This window comes from Anticarsia gemmatalis, chromosome 2, assembly GCF_050436995.1.
Source record: "Anticarsia gemmatalis isolate Benzon Research Colony breed Stoneville strain chromosome 2, ilAntGemm2 primary, whole genome shotgun sequence".
NCBI classification, from domain to species: domain Eukaryota; kingdom Metazoa; phylum Arthropoda; class Insecta; order Lepidoptera; family Erebidae; genus Anticarsia; species Anticarsia gemmatalis.
This window is the reverse complement of record NC_134746.1, coordinates 13,052,538-13,072,311: the sequence shown is the minus strand read 5'-3', so window position 1 is coordinate 13,072,311 and position 19,774 is coordinate 13,052,538. Positions and strand designations below refer to the sequence as shown.

Below are 19,774 nucleotides of genomic sequence, written 5' to 3'. Positions count from 1 at the left end.
GGCGGTTACGTCTTTATATTTTAGTACTTACGCAGCAAAAACCGCAGGGCACTTAATTTAAAAATGCGGCTTTCGGGATACCGCAGTGCGACATGTGTAAGCGTAATAAGGCTTGGAAAAACCGTGTGCGTTCGCGCAGCGGAATGTTGTTGAATTTAAAGATATTAATTATGCAGATATTTAGTGTATGACGTCGTATAATTGTGTATGGTAAAAAAAAAATTGTGTACGCAGCCATTGTGGAGAAATTCACCAAAAACTGATTCCGCTGGGCGAACGTTGTCCTGGCGGAACTTATTTTAATCCATAGACTTTAGAAGAAAAGAGGTGTGTCCAAAAATTAGTGTGTATTTGTGTGTAATTGTGTATGTATGAATAAAATGAGTGCATGCATAAACTTCGGAGAAATTCAAGTTTCCGCTACGCGAACGTTTGGCCATTAGCTAGTTTTCATATAAAGCGCTTACATAGAGAGCTGTAGATTTTTACATACGTTGTTTTGAATTTGTTTATATTTGTTTAAAAAACAGATTTAGAAAAAATCGTAGGGCTTAAAAGATAAAAATATAAACGTAAAATACACTTAATAGGTCTTAGTTCTTAAAGTATGCACTTTGGGGTCTAGATTTTCACGTTTATACAAACCTTGTAAGTATCTGAAACATGTTGCCAAGTATCAATGATGTTCCGTTAGTAATTAAAGAGTTAAAGGACAATTTTACCATGAATAGATCACTGTTTACAAAACAGTCAAATATCACGACGTTCTAAAGGAATTGCATGGTAAAATGTATGCCAAAAATTAGTTTATTCATTCAACTATTCACATGCAAAATTTCATGTCATTAAATTTAGTAATTAAAGAAATCAATTAAAATACTGACGAAGCATCGAAAACCTACATAACCCGACCAAGTTCGGATAGCTACAAAAAAGCGTCCATGCAATATATTTAGGTAACATCCCAAAATTTACCGTATAATACCGGTATTGAATTGGTATAGGTGATAACACAATTGTTGTTTCGATATAATTTAAAGGTCATTTATTTTTGTACACCAAATTGTTGTTCAATTGTTCTGATTTTTCAGCTCCAGAATTGACTGGAATAATTCCGGAGTTCCGATAGGTATTCACATTTTTTAAAAGTTAATATTTTGATTTAATTATATTCTTGTGAACGCACGTAATTTAACGTCTGTGGAATATTCCACAAACTGCTAGTCGAACAGGACGCGCGCGGCTTCCCGCTTGAAACGGTACTTCCATCCTTGAAGAAAAGAGAGGGCAATAATATGTAATATACTTAATAAAAAAAAAATTTGTACACGGATATTTAAATAGAAAAGTACTTGTTAATTGAAGATTTGTTTTTATCGTAGATAGTTGGGTTATTATTAAAAAAATATTTTTAATTCAAGAAATGCAATTGTTTTATTTTTTCCTAACGCTTGTGTACGGAACTGTACCATATTAGTAAATACTATATTGGAAGGTTAAGAACGTCTCTTAGATATATGGCTGGGCCGCTTTTTTGTAGCTATCCGAACTTGGTCGGGTTATGTAGGTTTTCGATGCTTCGTCAGTATTTTAATTGATTTCTTTAATTACTAAATTTAATGACATGAAATTTTGCATGTGAATAGTTGAATGAATAAACTAATTTTTGGCATACATTTTACCATGCAATTCCTTTAGAACGTCGTGATATTTGACTGTTTTGTAAACAGTGATCTATTCATGGTAAAATTGTCCTTTAACTCTTTAATTACTAACGGAACATCATTGATACTTGGCAACATGTTTCAGATACTTACAAGGTTTGTATAAACGTGAAAATCTAGACCCCAAAGTGCATACTTTAAGAACTAAGACCTATTAAGTGTATTTTACGTTTATATTTTTATCTTTTAAGCCCTACGATTTTTTCTAAATCTGTTTTTTAAACAAATATAAACAAATTCAAAACAACGTATGTAAAAATCTACAGCTCTCTATGTAAGCGCTTTATATGAAAACTAGCTAATGGCCAAACGTTCGCGTAGCGGAAACTTGAATTTCTCCGAAGTTTATGCATGCACTCATTTTATTCATACATACACAATTACACACAAATACACACTAATTTTTGGACACACCTCTTTTCTTCTAAAGTCTATGGATTAAAATAAGTTCCGCCAGGACAACGTTCGCCCAGCGGAATCAGTTTTTGGTGAATTTCTCCACAAACGACTGCCTCCGTGGCGCAGTGGTTTAGGTCGCCACGCCGATACCACTGCAACGGGAGGTCGTGGGTTCGATTCCCACACGGGACAATTATTTGTGCGATCCACAAATAATTGTTTCGGGTCTGGTTGTGCTTTGTGTCCGTTGTTTGTATGTTTGTAAAAGTCCCCGCGACACAAGAGCAATTCTTAGTGCGGGAGTTGTCTTTTTAAAAAGAAAAAAAAGAAAAAGAAAGAACAATGGCTGCGTACACAATTTTTTTTTTACCATACACAATTATACGACGTCATACACTAAATATCTGCATAATTAATATCTTTAAATTCAACAACATTCCGCTGCGCGAACGCACACGAAAAACCAATTCTCGAGTGACAGGAAGTCTAGGTCCCTGAAGGAAAAAATGTTGATACATACAAAACTGAAGTCTAAATCTTAACATTTTACCAAAGCACGTGTTCGCGCATGCATTCGTTATAAATATTTAATGTTTGCTGTTCTATAATAATTTATGTTAGTCCTACGCAAAACGCCGTAGCGTCTTGCTATCTCCGCTTGACTTTATCATTGTTGTAAATTTGAAACATTTTATCCAGTTCTGTTAAAAACCACGTGGTTTAATGCTGAGGCAATGATATGACTATATGAGGCAATGGGGTAAGGGTAAAAATAATACTCGAATGTTTTATTGCTAAATATAATTTCATTGCTCTGATTACATTAGGTACATCTGTATACTAGACGGTAGCGCCTATTAGCCGTTACAAACACTATTCTGCTGACTACCTAGGCAAGATACTTGAAAGCGTTTTCAGTAATTTTTAATTAGTTCGCGAGATTCTAAAACAGTTTACACAATCGAAGCTTGGATGTGTTATTTTACTGAATAAATAAACTAAGTATGATGATAATAAGAGAATGCTATGTCACTTAACCAATATTTTGCCAGCGTGGTGTTCAGGCCGAATTCTTCTCTAATTCCAAGAGGAAACACGTGCCGGTAGAGAGATAACAATCAGTTACACAATCAAACAATTAGTTTTTTTCGAATGTGAATGCTGTAACTTCTCTTCCTACAGAATAGATAAAGAGTAAAAACCTCTGATTACTTACTGGATTAATCACTGAAATGTATCAAGATATGTTCACGTTAACATTATTTTATGCTGCAATTACTTTACATTGATAACTTAACCTGTTTTAGAATCTCGCGCGTGCTATAATTTCCTAAAATTCATTAACTCTGAACATTCCACACAGTTGGGGATTTCTACGAGATAACTTCTATCCTTGTTTATTTTCCTCTCATTAAACAAACGTGGGGTTATCCATAAAACAGGATATCATTAACGATATGTACGTGTAATTTACCTATATTATACTTTTTTTTAAGAACAATAATTGAGTTAAAACGCAAAGTCGATATAATGACATCAAAATTTAATTGAAAAACATGAAAATTTGTAGGAGTTTTATAAAAAACTGTATGAAATGTCCAAAGCTAACGTCACAATGAGAAGCTATAATGTCTGATACATGGGACTATAATGCCAATTACCTATGACTACATATTTCGATTTATCGTTACATACTATGTTAGTTCAAAAATAGTGTCTTTTGAATCGGGGTGCGAAATAAACCGGTGCTTATCAACAAAACTTAGCTTAACTAGTAAAATGATACATGATGATGTAATGGGGTTTCATTAATATTATAATGATTATTTCAATGTATTAATATCAATAAATGACAACTAAACACTAAGTTACAAGATCTAAAACTAGTAAATGTACAATTTGCAATAAATTATTTTATTAAAATCGGCCTCTTATTTTCGATATCATATTTTCATTAATAATTATCACACCTCGTTAGATACCTACATCGTGAAAAATACACATTTTCGAGTATTATACCAACTCTAAATCACAGACCAATCGAGATAACGAATTAGGTAACAGTGCGATGGGCGTAGGTTCGATTCCTACACTTTACAAACAGGTACTTCAACTAAAAATATATAATTACAAAACTTTAGAATAATATAGCGAGCGAGGTGGATTGCAAGAGACTGTGTATTGTTATAACAAGAATATAATAAACAGATTTTTCCAACCACTAAGTCTAAAGTTATTTGATGTTTAAAAGTAAATTTGTCAACAATATTATCATTTGCAACCCACCATTAGCTCAAATAAACGATAATATTTAGGCCAACACTCCTATCTCATAAACATAAGAAACAATTACCGACATAATTACTATAACTTATATACCGAGTTATCTTGTAGATAAAATACATAGAACAGTATGTACCTCCGTCTAGAATTAGGCAAAGGTTAATTTCAAGAACAATCTAGGATTTTCAGATCACCCAACGGGAACATTTGCTAGTATATTGTAACGCAAGGTATCTAGATTTCAACCACATTAGACTCCAGCTATAAAAAATGTATAGAATTGTATTTTTTAGAAGTACTTAGTTAGTAGAAGAGTTTTTAATATTGGAGTGTTGTTTTAGGTCGCAAGGCCTTTTCATCCACGCATCAGCCAGGAAGATCGGGCATCCGAAGGAATTATTTCCCCCGAAAAAAAAGACTTAAAATTTGGAATTGGGTCTTGCGCCTTGTTTTGAAAATGTCACTTTATAAAGGATGTTTAGGTGTCTACTCTTAAGTATCTGTAAAAACTGATTGTTGGTACCGTTCCCGTTGAGTGATCTTTAACTACAAGGCGCAACAATATCGCTTGAATGTCGGGTAGCATTAGAGCCTCGTTCGCGATGAACACATAGTGCGAGCACTTTCCTATTACCTTCATTCCTCTATACGCATACATTTATACATATTCAATATAATAGATATTCCGTCCCTTTCTTTCATAGGGTATTGAAAAGGGACAACATGTATCATAGATTTTGATAACTTTTGATATTGTTTTCGAATTTTATATGAATGAGTAAATTTTATCTGTAATGAGATTTCACTACTACACGATTAGCGATAGATATGAAATCTGGTAGATAAGGACAAACGTTGAAATCAGTTGTCAAAATCTTTTCGATACACTTATTTGAAGATGAATCCAGTTGTAGAACTGAATACGATACAGATGTGAATAGACCTTTTGTATCACACTAAAAGCTTTATATGTATTACAATTTATCGTTCAGAAAGATTTATTTTGATAAATATTTCTACTGCAAGTTTTAAATATCAAGTTAGATAATATTAACATCTGATTTTATGTAAACCAAAAATTAATTTCGTAAGATAGATTTGTGATCAATTTCACCTAATTCCCCCTACTTATACCTACTTATAGGTCACATAGTCATGTGAACATTAAAAACTTCCATAGTAAGGTCATTTTCAAAGAACTAGGTACTAATCGACTTTTTAATATAGTTGATACATAAACCATTGTATAAGACCACTAAATATGACAAGGGGATCTAACTTAGGGGATATAAGTGAAATTGGATATTTTGAAATATTCGTTTAAATGCCAGTTAATTGATTACGATTAGACCAAGCTCGAAATATGTTTATTTACATGATTTTTCAAAATGGCGCAGAAGTTTAGATTTTATGACGATAGATGGCGCTAGGGAGGCAAGAGATCATTTACGCATTTTTAAACATTCTTATCAATTTTAAATATATTATTTTTATGAATACATGATGTTAAAATATATACTTGTTTTTTTAAGATTTTTGCCTACACAAGCGCCACCTATGTCACAGTTAACTACAGGATAATAATATATATTAATTTATATGTCACATCGAAGGCGAGAGATAATTTTAAAGATGTCACCATCATTATAACGCACTCTATTTACATGATTTCGATTATAATACGGACTCACTACAAAAAAAGTCACACAATAATTTTGGTATATTTTTTACATTGTCGAAACAATTAAACTGATTATTTTCGCGTTGTTCTAGGCGACAAATACTAGTAAAACAGAGACCAACCGTACTTGCGTCTTAAAATATATGACAGTCAGCTACAGCGCACGACTCTCCACAGTATGACGCGTCATATCCCGTCGCATCTATGTAGATGACTGCTAAAGAACACGTTACGCGATGGCGTTTACGTCCGTAGAACAACACTAGTAACTTTCGGTTTCTGTGGTACATTTAGCGGTAGTTTATCTATTCAATAGCTGAACTATTTAAGCTACAGTTACAGTTTGAATAGATTAACGCTAAATGTGCCTCAGAAAGCGAACATAAGTTCTTTTTGCCAATTTTCTTTCTTAAACACACATGAGTCCTAATGTTGATATTTTTTGGTACACAAGTATATGATTTGATTGCCGATAATTATAATGATTTTGGTATAGTTCGTCTAATATTAGCTCGATGTGCTATATTATGTTTAAATTGTGTGACATCGCTCTCGGCGATGGACTTCCAATTTTATTTCGAAGATACGCGCTGCATTCTGAAAAAGAAAATGAGAATTAGTATACAACAGATAAAGCTACAGTTTGTATAGCGTCAAATATGTTATACTTTAAGATGCGGGTAGTAAATTGAATAAATCCCGCATTTCGCTGTGTAAAATGTTAGTGCTATGTAGATAGACTACCATTGAGAACATTGTTACTAAAATAAAAATAATATTTTAGTCGATCCGATTATTATGGAGCACGGGAATTCATGGTTCCTGTATACACAGCGATGGAAATGATATTAAGTAAGAATTTATTTTAAACATCATTAGTGTACATGTGTGTGTATGTGTGTACGTACGGGGCGCGTATGCGTGCGCTAGGTGTCGAGGGTGTCGTTGCGCGGGTAGTCCATGGTCTTGATGTAGGCCACGGCGGCGCAGAACTGCGTCCACCAGTACAGCGCCTCGCCCTGCAGCGCGCCGCCGCCCAGCGCGTTCACCAGCTCGATGGTGGACAGCAGCGACGGAGGGTTCACCTGCACGCACGAGACTCTCGAGTCAAAACTTAAGGTACTAGGCTAGGACTAAGGACTAGGCTTTTTTTCTTCTTACGCTGACGTAGGTCGAGCGCACATACACAATGTTCTACGGAAAATTGTCATATTTCAGTGTGGAAGGAATGGAAGCTTAATATCAGCAGCGAAAGCTGGTATAGAGCGTTTATTACGCCCGCTAGTCTTTATTTTGTCACACTGACTATATGGATAATATGTTGAAAAAAATTCTCTCAACTCAAAACTCATTAATATATTGAATGTAAGTGGCGCTAAAGTAGTGATAGTCGAGTGGTATATCTATATTATCACTTGTTCCAACTTTGAAGGACAACATCGTGAGGAAACCTTGCATGCCTAAAATTTGTTTAATACATTTTTATTGAGGGCATGCAAAGTCCCTAACCCGCACTTGGCCAGCGTGGTGGACTTAAGACCTAACCCCTACCTCATAACGGGAGATCCTTGCCCAGATGTGGGACATTAATGGGGTACATTTATTTTTATTATGTAAGCGGCACTCACCTTGAGTATAACGTATACGAGTACAGGCGTGAGATCGTCCGCGGAGGGCGTGGTGCCTTCAGTCAGTCCCAGCACCGCCATTATTGACGTCACGCACCGCATTATACATTGTAACTGAAAACATATCACTTGTTAGATAATGTCAATATTTTCATTGCAGTACTGATACAGTTATTGTAACGTTTTGTATAGTCAATACGTGTTGTGTCTTTGAAATTTTCGAACGTTAACACTTAAATTAGAGCACGGCTATGGCAATGAGATATGAAAGTAGTTTGTTTGTTTGTCGTATGGTTAGTGGTCAACCTAGTGTCAAAGTTGTTCAAGCCGCCCGAGAGGCCTTTGACATGGCTTAACGACTGTTATCTTAGTAGACAACAGCCGGGACCGACTTTTTACGTGCCCTCCGAAGCACGGAGACGCCCAGTTCAAATACCACTGCGGTCACCCATCTATGGAATGTCCGCGCCATCGGTTGCTTAACCCACAGATCGATTACCGACCGGTGAGCGCAACTGGCTATGGGCGCCTGTATATGAAAGTAGTAATTTCAAATATTGTCTGTTTTAACAATTGAAAAAAAAAATGTTATTTGCTTCTGTCGTTAACACCTAAATATCGAAGTTATAATTTATCAATGAATAGTATATGTTACCTTATCCCGTGGCGTGCGGTACACGGCCAGGTGTCGCAGGTAGCGCTGGGCGCGCGGGTAGGGCGCGGCCCAGCGGTGCGCGGGCGGCACGCCCAGCGAGCGCGCCGACGTGCACGCGCCCACGCGCCGGATGTGCTCGCTCAACACTCTGAACAAAAACACATCAGTATTAACATTTTTCCTACTTTTTTGCATGATGAGTGGTCAAAATAAAGTTAAAATTGTTCTAAAAGCCTTAGACGTGGTTTAACTACTGCTCTATTCCATCATCCATTGTTTTTACTGTCTACCAGGGCTGAATTTTAACGTGCTAAATAAAGCTTGGAATTTTTTTTCTCAAATTTATTTTGACCATTTATAATCTAGGTACAGAGAAACTAGAACAAACAGTATCAATTAAATAAACCAACATTCCTCACATATATTTTCGTATTGAACACAATAATGAATAAGTATAACTCACTGGTCTCTCGCGATGTCTCCGTCACCGTTAGGGAACAGCACGTGCAGGTACAGTCGCGCGAACGCCGCGCGCTCCACCGTCAGCTCCACGCTCTCCAGCAGAGTGCTCGATGCACCTACACACAAACAAGTCAATTGTAACTTGTTTTAACACTACGTTTGCTAGGAAACATCTAGTTAAAGCTTAGTTCTCCTGGAAGGTCAACTATCAACTAAGTTATGCAAACCCTAGCTGATTAACGCCTTAAAAAAGAGTTCTCAAGTCCTCTCACAAGGTTTTTGTTTAACATTTGATAATTAAACATTTAATAATTATATAGTTTAGTTCAATGTTTTAATGTATTATTTATGACTTACCTTCCCACGATGGGTCCGCCTTCACTTCAGCTGTAATAGCTTTAATGCTAGCAGTCAGTCTTGTTGCCTTCTCATCCATTAATTCTCCACCTGTAAGAATACATACACTTTAGTACCCACTTAGGGTAAATGCTGACGGTTATTCTGCTTCTTTGTTTGTCTGTAACAGTTTCTGTTAAGTTTTAATTGCCATTTTTTATGACAGTGCGAGTAACCTTAAGTTGAATTTGGTTTTGCTATCCCAAATCGAAGCACACTATTGATACAAAATTTAATATTTTTTTACCGACTCAAAAAAAGAAGGTTCGGTTTATTTTTTTATTCTATCTATAGTAATCAGTGGTCACAATACATCATGTACATTGTACAGCGTGTTACCATTGTGCATGGCGTGGTTGTTATGCGCGTGGTGGTGGCGGGCCAGGCGCCGCAGCGCATTGCCTCGCTCCAGCTGCTCCAGCACCCGCGCCGCGCCCGCCGCGCGGCAGCACCACCACCACTCCTCGCGGACCTGCTTGATCTGTCTGCACACAAACAGAACTTATTGTTAATTCATGAACTGGATGAAATAAGGGGTAATATTATAATGCAACGGGTCTTAAACGCTGACCACCAGTCAGCTCGTGACCACGGTCGATGTAATTCGATCGAAACGTCGGGCAGCAAATAAGCTATCCTAACCTTTAAATTTTCAATCGCGTATAAGACCCGTTGCATTATAATATTATGTGTACTAGTCGCGAGAGTTTAAAAAATAAATAATGGATGTTTGTGTGTATTTAACTTGACTGTTAACCCTTTGACCGCCAAGGTCGGTTATACTCCACAAATCGGAACGTGGTAACGACATTTTCGTTAGCAAATGTCGACAAAAATATAGCGTTGTGAGAACGTTTTGATTTGTCGACCGCGGCGGTCAAAGGGTTAAAGATGTGAATATACGGTTTGACAAAATTTATGCCATGGTGCTACTGCAAGGTGTAAATGTTAGGCGGTTGAATGTATTTTAAAGAAGAGGTAGGTAGTCAATGAGGTTACATTAAGGGTAAAATGCTGCATCATATTTCTTTGGCGAAGGTATACTTTACATTGGACCTGGATTTTTTCTAGAATTGCGTATTTGATTTAGTGGTGGAGTCGATTTCACGTAAGTAACATGTGGACAACACCGATAAAATGTGTTGAACCGATGCTAATGTAAAATTTACTACGGAATAGGATTTTGTGTATGTAATATAAAGTTTTTGGAAATATGTACATAAATAGTATCATCATCATCATATACAGTATGTTGTCAATATCAGCTGTTTGCCATACTTGTTGAGAGCGTGGTCAGCGTGTGCCCGCGCGGCCCGGCAGGAGGCGAGGTAGGCGGCGTAGGGTCTGCGGGCGGCCAGGTCGGAGCGCAGCGCGGCCGTGAGGCGCTGGTGCAGCGCGTGGCGGGTGCCCAGCGCGCGCGCCAGCTCGTCGGCGTGCGCCGCCGTGGCCGCGCCGCCGCACGCGCCCGCCCACCGCACCCACTCCACCAGAGATGTGCTCGTGCAACGCTGAATATTACAAATAAATAAATAAATTCAACCCATTGCTGTCCCACTGCTGGGCAAGGGTCTCCTCCTGTAATGTGACTCTTCTATTGTAAATAATTGTAAAGCTAAGTCTTCTGTTTAACAACAAAATTAACCAACACTTACATTAGGCATGTAGTCTGAACAATTTAGATCCGGATTGGACAACACCGTGCGTAACTTTCGCTTCATGCTGTTGAACACCTCAGGATCGTTTAAATCTACTATTCCTTCACACCTACAAAAAAAAAATCATTATTTTTTTTAAACTAAACATTCACATCAAATAATAATCTACAAAAAACTATAAACAATATTAATGACAATAAATATTGCTAATAAATATACCACTACTGCAGTGGCGAAGGGTCATTTTTTACAAAAGGTAAGCCGGAGCTATAAGTCATTGTCTAGGTATAGTACCTACATTTTATGTACATCGTAAGAATACCGACATAAAAGTAGCGTATTACTGCATAATAACAATATGAGTGTATTATCTACATTCGACTACAGTAGGTATCTTATTTCTCTCTCTACAGACTAATAATACATAGGTACTTACCATTAGCTACCTAATCATGCTTGTTTTGTGTTAAGTTACTCTGTCTTCAGTAGTAACACGTAGGTAACACAACAGCACATATTTAAGATAACGTATATCGAACGATTGATGATTGTCTCGCACTGGTTGTTTAATAACTTATTATACAAGCAATTTAGAATGTATTCATCAACAATAAAATATCAAACACATCATGGATAAACGCAGAACACTTTTATTGTTATGAGTTTAACCTATAAATCTGACAAAATGAAAATTTACTCTAATAGAAACATGCAAAACAATTACTGTTTTATATACTGATACATTCACAATTATGCACAAACACAATTATTAAGGAATAATGTTGTGATAAACACAAATATTTACAAATAATTCACGACCATCCCACACGTTTACGGTCTAAAATAATTAATAACCTTAAAAAATAACTGTCTTCCAATATCTATATTTATAAAATTTATAAAATAATATTCTTATTTAATTTAAGTTAATATTGTTAATGGATCTCATTAGGGAAACCAAATTAAGTTTTAGATTTAAGTTTTTTAATATTTAGTTTGTAATATTTGTATGTCAGTTTTATTGAATGCTGTGCATGTCTTTAATAGGTATAGCACACGCCCATTTATTTCATTTTTTATGTTTTTTTCAAATGTTTGTGTTCATACTGTTGACATGCCTTTAATAATAAATAAATAAATAAATAATTTGTAATAGAGCGCGCGAAAGATGTAAACAGTAAACAAACATGACCTAATGTCAAAATGGACAAAAACTAATACTTATGCAGGATGCTTAGCTTATATTTTCCATCTCGCTCTTGCACGCGGCTCGCACCGCGATAGAAACATGCGTAAGATCATGTGTCCGCCGCGGCGCGAGCGCTGTAGCGCGAGGCAACCCGCTCTTCCTCCGGCTTGCTCGCCACTATGCAGCGCGGTGCGAAGCGCGATCCAAAAGGTCGTAAGCGACATCGCCGCCATAGTTTTTATTGTACGCGATTCTCGATCAGCGCCTTCGGCTTATTTCATTATTATTACCTCACGTTGCGTTTTTAGCGGAGCGTAATTTTTGAAGTGTAGGCGTACTGTTTCGATTAAATTAATGATTCTAGTTAAAGATTTCGTATTAAATATTGGTGATTATTCATTAGTTGTGTTTTATTTGGCAATAGTAAACAATTAATTTAATATTAATATTAAGTCTGTCCAGAAAGGGAAGCCGATAGGAATCGAGTTGTATGGAGCCTTCGCCACTGCACTACTGTCACACTGTTGTTAAGACAAATAACGTAATTATCAAACTAATAAGCATTTGACCAAAACTCAATTATATAATAGATCTTCACAAATAAATTCCTAGGAAATGTTTATTATACACTTACCTGTCTATATCAGCGATGTCCGGCACATCCGAGACCCGTCTCTGGTTGCGCTTGTGCTTGTTGTTGTTGGTGCAGTCGGAGCTCTTGCGCCGGTACTTGGCGAGGATCTCCTCGGAGCTCTCCGCGCTCGCCGCCTCGCGGGAACCGTCGTCGCTGCGAGACTCTTCCTCGGGCAGCTTCACGTCTGTGTTTACAAAAGAAAAAAATGTGAATAATTTATTAATGACTCAAACAATTTACGTGAAAATAAAATTGAGATTTTGAATATAATTATGTCATAACCGACGTCCGCCTACAGCGATCAACTTCATTGAAATCTGCCGAAACCTCTGCTCTCTATATGACATATAATTATGTGTATAAAAAGGAAGTGAATAGTAAGTACCGTTGCCGTTACCGTTGTGCTGGTGGTGCGAGCGTCCCTTCTGGCGGAACATCTTGATCTTGTGCAGCAGGTTGCCGCCCGAGCGCTTCACGTTGTTCTTCAGCTCGTCCAGGTTGCCCACCAGCCCTTCCTCGCCCACTAAACGACGCCTGGACATAACAAGAAGAAATATTCACGTCCCAAAAATTATACATAGTTTTTTTTGCCATTCAGCTGCAAAGCGGGTGTTTATTTTCGTATGATAGTCTGTTTTATAATTATATCATAAGCTATTCCAACTAATAATTCTGATGCTTTCTATTAAACAGCAATTATAAGGTATTGATGAAAAATCAATATCCTCCATCAATTCATCACCTAATTGTTAAGTTGGTAATTGTTAAAGTAATGGAAAGGAGAAATTAATATGTCAATTTTACTGGTTCTTCTCTTTTGCTACTAAAAAGAATATGGGGCACTTTGGCTACACAAAAAATAATGTGCAAAGAAACTCACCTCTGCGACTTTTCCGCCGTAGCATCGAAGCTAATGCTCTTAGGTATAGCTCCAGTGGACACATTCTTGACCGGCGGCGGACTGACGCGTCTCTCAGTCACGTTCTCCGAGTTCACATCCTGGCTGGAGCTCTTGTCGGACACCGACGTCTCCGCGCTGTTCACCGACAACGTGCTCAGCGATATATTCGACGTGCCGTCTCTCTTCTTCTCAATCTTCGACGAACTAATACTCACAATACTCGTACGAATCTCCGACTTCACTATACGAGAAGTTATATTATTCACAAGGTTAGCCGAAGTCGATATAGTGGCCGAACTCATCCGAGTCATGAGATCGGTGATGGTAGATCGGGATTCCTCGGGCCTGTCCGTATCGATGCCGGAGTCGAAGCGGCCGTACATCGCGTTGAAAGAACTCTCGCTGGAGTTCAATGACCTGTCCATAAGGTCATTGTCGTCGTACGGTTTAGAGGTTGATGGAAGGTCGTATTTGGACGTGGAAGGGTAAGGTCGGTCGGGGGAGTGGTGCGGGGCGGGGAAGCTGTCGTCTACCCACTGGCTAGTCGCGTCTGATTGGCTGTTCGCGTCTAGTGTTGATTCGGTTTGGGCACTGCTGCTGAAAGAAATACCATGGTTAAAGTGCTTATCTGTATTAACGTTTGACTGAATGTTTAAGCGTTCCATATGGTACAGTGATGTAGAGGTAGGTATTCAAAAGTAAAACTAACCCATCTTGCGGTACATAATCGAACACGTCACTGGACAGTGGCACTGGAGGACACGTGCTAGGACTCTCGGGGGCAGACGTCGCGTAGCATGTCATCACCTGCAAGGAAGAATTAATTTAATATTTCTTGTTGTTTGTTGTTTGTTTGTCGTATGGTTAGTGGTTAACCTAGTGTCAAAGTTGTTCAAGCCGCCCGAGAGGCCTTTGACGTGGCTTAACGACTGTTATCTTAGTAGACAACAACCGGGACCGACTTTTAACGTGCCCTCCGAAGCACGGAGACGCCCAGTTCAAATACCACTATGCGGTCACCCATCTATGGAATGACCGCGCCAATGGTTGCTTAACCCACAGATCGTATACCGACCGGTGAGCGCAACTGACTATGGGCGCCTCTAATATTTCTTAAAATGTTTAAACCTAAAGCGTATTTTCATTAAATTATAGCAGCGATGCAAGGTGACTTAAACGCACGGACACGTCTACGTATTGTGACTACGCGTTAAAACTACGGAACTAAATATATACATTATTTCATTTGTATCAAGCTTTAGATATTAGAAAAAAGATTTTTAGGTTACGTAAAATAGAGCCATTTTTACCGGATATCCATTGACAAGTATGCTCTTTCTGTTTTCAATATTGTAGTGTTGGTGCGTTTGTGGCGGGTGTGATAAGTCTAACTCCCCGCCGCGAGAGAGTGCTGCAGTCGCTGTGAGATAACCGCAACCAGACCTAAAATAAAGTCAAATATTTTAAGAACAACCGTTTATTATTACAGATGTTATGAAACAAGAAATAGGATTAATGGAAATGTTTTTACCTATTTGGTAGATTTGGCCGCGATGAGTGCCTTGGACTACCCACATCTGAGCGTTTCACATTGCCATTCTGAAACAATATAAAAACTCGTAAGGGAACAAACGTAGAAATATTTTCTATACATACAATAACGATACAAATTTATATAGACAACCATCCTGTCATCTATCTTTGCTAATTATGTGACTCATTATTTAAATGAAGTTAAATGAAACATCGGTCGTTATTCAATCTGCATACCTGGTGGTTGTTCCGGAAGACGGCGGGGTCGTCCTGCTGCGAGGGGCGGCGCGGCCACGACGTGTCCGAGCGAGCCGCCACCGACACGCAGTCGTCCGTGTCCACCTGCACACAACACACTTGTAATTGCAATTACCATTCATACTCAGTTGATATAAAGTTTACAATCGTATAACATCACACATTGTGACAAATAGCCACATTACATGTAACTTTCCTGACATTGCTGCGGAACTATACAGTACTCTGTCCATTATATTATTGTTTTTTGACAGCTCACGCTCATAAAGTTTTGTATTGCTGATGTGAAAATGCCATACAAATAATATTTGTACTTCATGGACGGGTACCGCCCACTTAGTGATGCGTTACACATAGTAAACAGTTATCACAAAAAAAGTTTGACCGCAATAAACAGATTGCAACAATCTCACAATCACATATACTTTTTTGTTATGCTAAATGATAAAATATGAGTTTATAACAGGGAATAAGCGACAAATATGTAGAAATATGTGAGGAGTGATGTAAGTACCTCAGTATTTCTATCACTGTCAGAAGCGAGTACGTCCATGCTCCAGGCAGACTCGCTCGCTGTCTCCGACACGTCCGGCGCGTTCGTATTACTAGTGCTTGTACCTGAAAATAAAAGTATACAAATAACACCATCTATCTTCTTATAATATCTTAATATGTTGGAAATTAATTATAATCATAGTGCGTATGCTACCTTAAAGTACCTGCTATATAAATCTATACTAATATTATAAAGCTGAAGAGTTTGTTTGTTTGAGGGCGCTAATCTCAGGGAATACTGGTCCGATTAAAAAAAATCTTTCATTTTCATTGCTAAATAGTCCATTTATCGAAGAAGGCTATATATAGGGTATATATTATCACGCTACGACCAAAAGGAGCAGAGTACCAGTCAAAATTGTTACAAAAACGGGGAAAATTTTGACCCATTCTCTCTTATGTGACGCAAGCGAAGTTGCGCGAGTCAGCTAGTACTGTATAAAAAATGTATAAACTGCATTTAATACGTATTAAAAGTGCTTAATTTTTATACATGTCATGTTAAAATATTAGGTTTTTTAAAACCATATAAACACATTTTTAGAATATCTTTTAATCTAAATTACCTTGGCTAGCCGCAACTTGCGTCTGGTCGCAGGAATCCCCAATAGTCTCGGAGTCTGAAGCTAACACATCCGTGCTCCACGTATCTGACATTATACTGATCGTCTCGTCACCTTCTAGCAATTTCTGTAAAAAAAACATTATTATTATTTACTGCTCATAAAAGGGTACTTGACGGGGTTAAATGAATATTATTAAACTTGCACTCGTAAATGGTTCATCTAAAATGCTTTTGCCGTCAAAATTATTACAGACTGAAACATTATATTGACCACAAAAAAAATAGTGCGATATAGTGACGTCACTATACGTCACTATATCGGGGTTATGCCACTTTACTCCAAATCCATTGTTCTCTAAACTTTAACATCCCATACATTATTTCCACTTTGACTCCAAAGCAATAAAAAAAAATAATTTACAGATAGAAATATTTCCCTACATCAATTCCACTTAACTCCAAAAGAGTTTTTGTAGAGTCAGCAGCAAAAATTATATCTTGACGATATTTTGGTGTAAGCCCATATACCAAACGTCCTAGTAATTTTTCACAAACCAGTAATTTTGATTTAAGTTATTATAATTAGGTTAGTCAGTTCATCGTCCTCAAAAACGAACACCGTAGGATCAAAAGTGCTATCCTGGTGAAAAGATTGAAAGTCAAGGACGGGATTAAGCTGTTATATCTCGAACTGCTCCCTCTGCATCCATGTCATCCGTATGGCTAAATATTTTAAGCTGCTGACTCTACTTCTGCTGATTTCTTGGAGTTAAAGTGGAATGAATTATATTTAAATAAAATATTTATTAAAACTGTTTTGGAGTTAAAGTGGAACGTTTTTTTGGAGTTAAGTGGAATAACCCCTATATCGCATTTCTCTACTAAAAAGTGTTTTTGACATTTCATTAAGAGTAGCTGATTTGGCTGGTAGTCCACTGCCTGTTAATAGGATGTGTACTTATTAAGTTTGAAGTAATACTCATGTTACCTTAATCTCAAACTTGCAGAATTTATCTTCGATGTCGTTTCGTGTTTGTTTCATCATTTTCGCCTGAGCACTGGCCTGTTGACTGACCGGCACGTTTTGTGGTAACCTGACATAATATATAGAACATAAATAAATTATTTATTCCATATCATTGTCTCGAAGATGGTTAATGTCACTTTAATACGTTTATTCTGAAAAGGCAAATATTTTGTACCTTCTGTTCTGTACGTCTCCGGCGGCGTCTCCGTCAGTGACTTGTGACGAGGGTGTCTCTCGGCCTGATATATTCGGACTGCCACGACCGCTCACGTTTGCTGATACCTAAGGAAAGGAAACAGTTTGTGGTATTAAAGGATTTACGCCAAGTGCAGACTTATTCATTATAACTTCAAAACATACGAAATGAATTTAGTTTTAGAGCTAATCTCTAAAATTGTGGCAGGCAGGGTGACTCGTTATTGGTTTCTTAAAGGATCAAAATTTTTTGTACAGGTAATTATTATAACGGATATTGTGTTAATAATTCATAGTATTTTTGATCTTGTCCTTTGCCCTACAATGGGACAGTATAGGTTAACAAAAAAATATTTTCATAGAACGAGCGAGGATTGCAATGGATGAGATAAACGCAGGATCGTATAAAGAAACTGACTGGTTTAGTAGTAGTAGGCTGTCTCACCATATCAGAGAGGTTATCATTCTGGTCTTCGGTCTCGAGCTCCAGGCTGGAGGTGACGCTGTGGTTGGACGCCGCCTCCGACACCGCCTCCAAGTTGTCCGACGTGTTGCCCAGCGACACCTCGTCGTGGGATACTGAGAACCTGCATAAAATAACATAGAAATAATTTAGTTTTTTGTATCTATGCCTGTTAATTCCTACAATACCTGTAATACATTGTCTGAGAAGATAGAGGACCGTTAATTTTGCACTCGGCATTCTACTTTTAAGAACTTGCGAGATACAAATAGCGCGGCACTGTTATACTAGACATTGTACAATGAACCGTCATTTGATTTTCACATTCCTCTCCCCGATATCCCTAAACGCGAGTACACGACAAGTTTCCTTCAGAAAACTTATTGAACATCCAAGAATATCATATTTGCCCGATAATACTATGCTATATATACATAAATATATATTTCATACCAATCGAATTAAATATGGAGTCATACCTGGTTCTCTTTTGTACTGGAGCGCCGGGACCGGCTACAGCAAGCGCTGATCCTGTGTCGTCCGCGTCACCCGCTTCTGAGCCTCCGTAGTAACATTCTAGAACTTTCGATTCGGGTACCAGACCTACAAAATATAACGACAAAAATATTATAACTGCAAAGCATACCTGATAGTCCTGACCATTTTTTCAGTGCTTACATTGCCAGTATCTGCATTTTTGCATTGTTTCATTAATGTTATACGAGCTAGCTTTGACGTTATGAAAACGATGTAATAGGGAAGTGTGTAGGGTTTGAAACCCAGTTCAATGTGTTTAGTTACATGTGGCCTTTGAGCTCTTGGAGAGCACATTAAACCGTCGGTCTAGTATCTGACTTATCAAGTTGTAAAAAAATCTTCTTCTAAAATGACTAAACAATATTATATGTACATCAAGAAATCTCTTTTACTGATCACCACGATACCGACAATTGTGGTTGTCACTGTAAAAAATTATCACTTAATGAAATAAAAAATCTTTTAAGTAATGTAACTTGGCCACTCACCCACATAATCATTATCTTCGACATTAGCTAGCTTGATAACGAGTACATCTAGCTGTTCCAGATGCCCTTCATCCTTGCTGCTGCCGTTGAGCGAGCGGTCGTCACTGGACGCCGCTAGTGAGGAGTTGGAGCTGGCTGAACGAGGCAGCCGGGGCTTGGGAACTTTGGCCAGTATGGACTTCTTGGTCGAGTGCCCGTTCTCGACGGGAGATGGTTCCTTTGGCTCAGTAGGAGACGATTGCCTGGAGAAATGAATAAAAAGATTGGATTAGAGATATTAGTTTGAATGATTGGAAATAGTAACGTTATAAGTTATTAAACGTTGTTGCGATTTTTGAAGTAATAAATTTCATATGAGAATCCGCATTTAGACTATTTTTTTTCTGCAAATTGTACATATTGCTTTTCGCAAACGTGTTAAAAAGAAATGATAAAGAATGCTGAAAAGAGCAAGAAACAACTTATATTTAAGTTGCATTTTCATGACCTTTAATTACTTTCATTGTCAAATAGACAGACGATTTGGATATTTTTCAGTCAGTTCTT

At 37.6% G+C, this 19,774-nt stretch overlaps 1 protein-coding gene across 3 annotated transcripts in view; it reads right to left on the bottom strand.

Annotated features, from left to right (window-relative positions):
• Nucleotides 1-2,919: 2,919 nt before the first annotated feature.
• The window catches only part of Gapvd1 (GTPase activating protein and VPS9 domains 1), a 35,115-nt gene continuing 18,260 nt past the window's right edge, over nt 2,920-19,774 (bottom strand). The window contains exons 9-31 of one of the 3 annotated variants that reach the window (XM_076133262.1): nt 19,229-19,470; nt 18,683-18,806; nt 18,186-18,327; nt 17,721-17,827; nt 17,507-17,612; nt 16,520-16,643; nt 15,913-16,016; nt 15,378-15,482; nt 15,139-15,206; nt 14,918-15,050; nt 14,317-14,414; nt 13,587-14,204; nt 13,092-13,240; nt 12,707-12,890; nt 10,881-10,992; nt 10,507-10,736; nt 9,568-9,713; nt 9,190-9,279; nt 8,834-8,948; nt 8,371-8,518; nt 7,716-7,829; nt 6,996-7,172; nt 2,920-6,684 (exon numbers count right to left, since the gene is read on the bottom strand). In XM_076133262.1, coding sequence (XP_075989377.1) covers nt 7,014-7,172; nt 7,716-7,829; nt 8,371-8,518; nt 8,834-8,948; nt 9,190-9,279; nt 9,568-9,713; nt 10,507-10,736; nt 10,881-10,992; nt 12,707-12,890; nt 13,092-13,240; nt 13,587-14,204; nt 14,317-14,414; nt 14,918-15,050; nt 15,139-15,206; nt 15,378-15,482; nt 15,913-16,016; nt 16,520-16,643; nt 17,507-17,612; nt 17,721-17,827; nt 18,186-18,327; nt 18,683-18,806; nt 19,229-19,470 — 3,418 coding nt within the window. In that variant the 3' untranslated portion in view covers nt 2,920-6,684; nt 6,996-7,013. The remainder of the gene's footprint in view (nt 6,685-6,995; nt 7,173-7,715; nt 7,830-8,370; nt 8,519-8,833; nt 8,949-9,189; nt 9,280-9,567; nt 9,714-10,506; nt 10,737-10,880; nt 10,993-12,706; nt 12,891-13,091; nt 13,241-13,586; nt 14,205-14,316; nt 14,415-14,917; nt 15,051-15,138; nt 15,207-15,377; nt 15,483-15,912; nt 16,017-16,519; nt 16,644-17,506; nt 17,613-17,720; nt 17,828-18,185; nt 18,328-18,682; nt 18,807-19,228; nt 19,471-19,774) is intronic. The other 2 variants (XM_076133278.1, XM_076133269.1) reach the window with 2 other exon arrangements.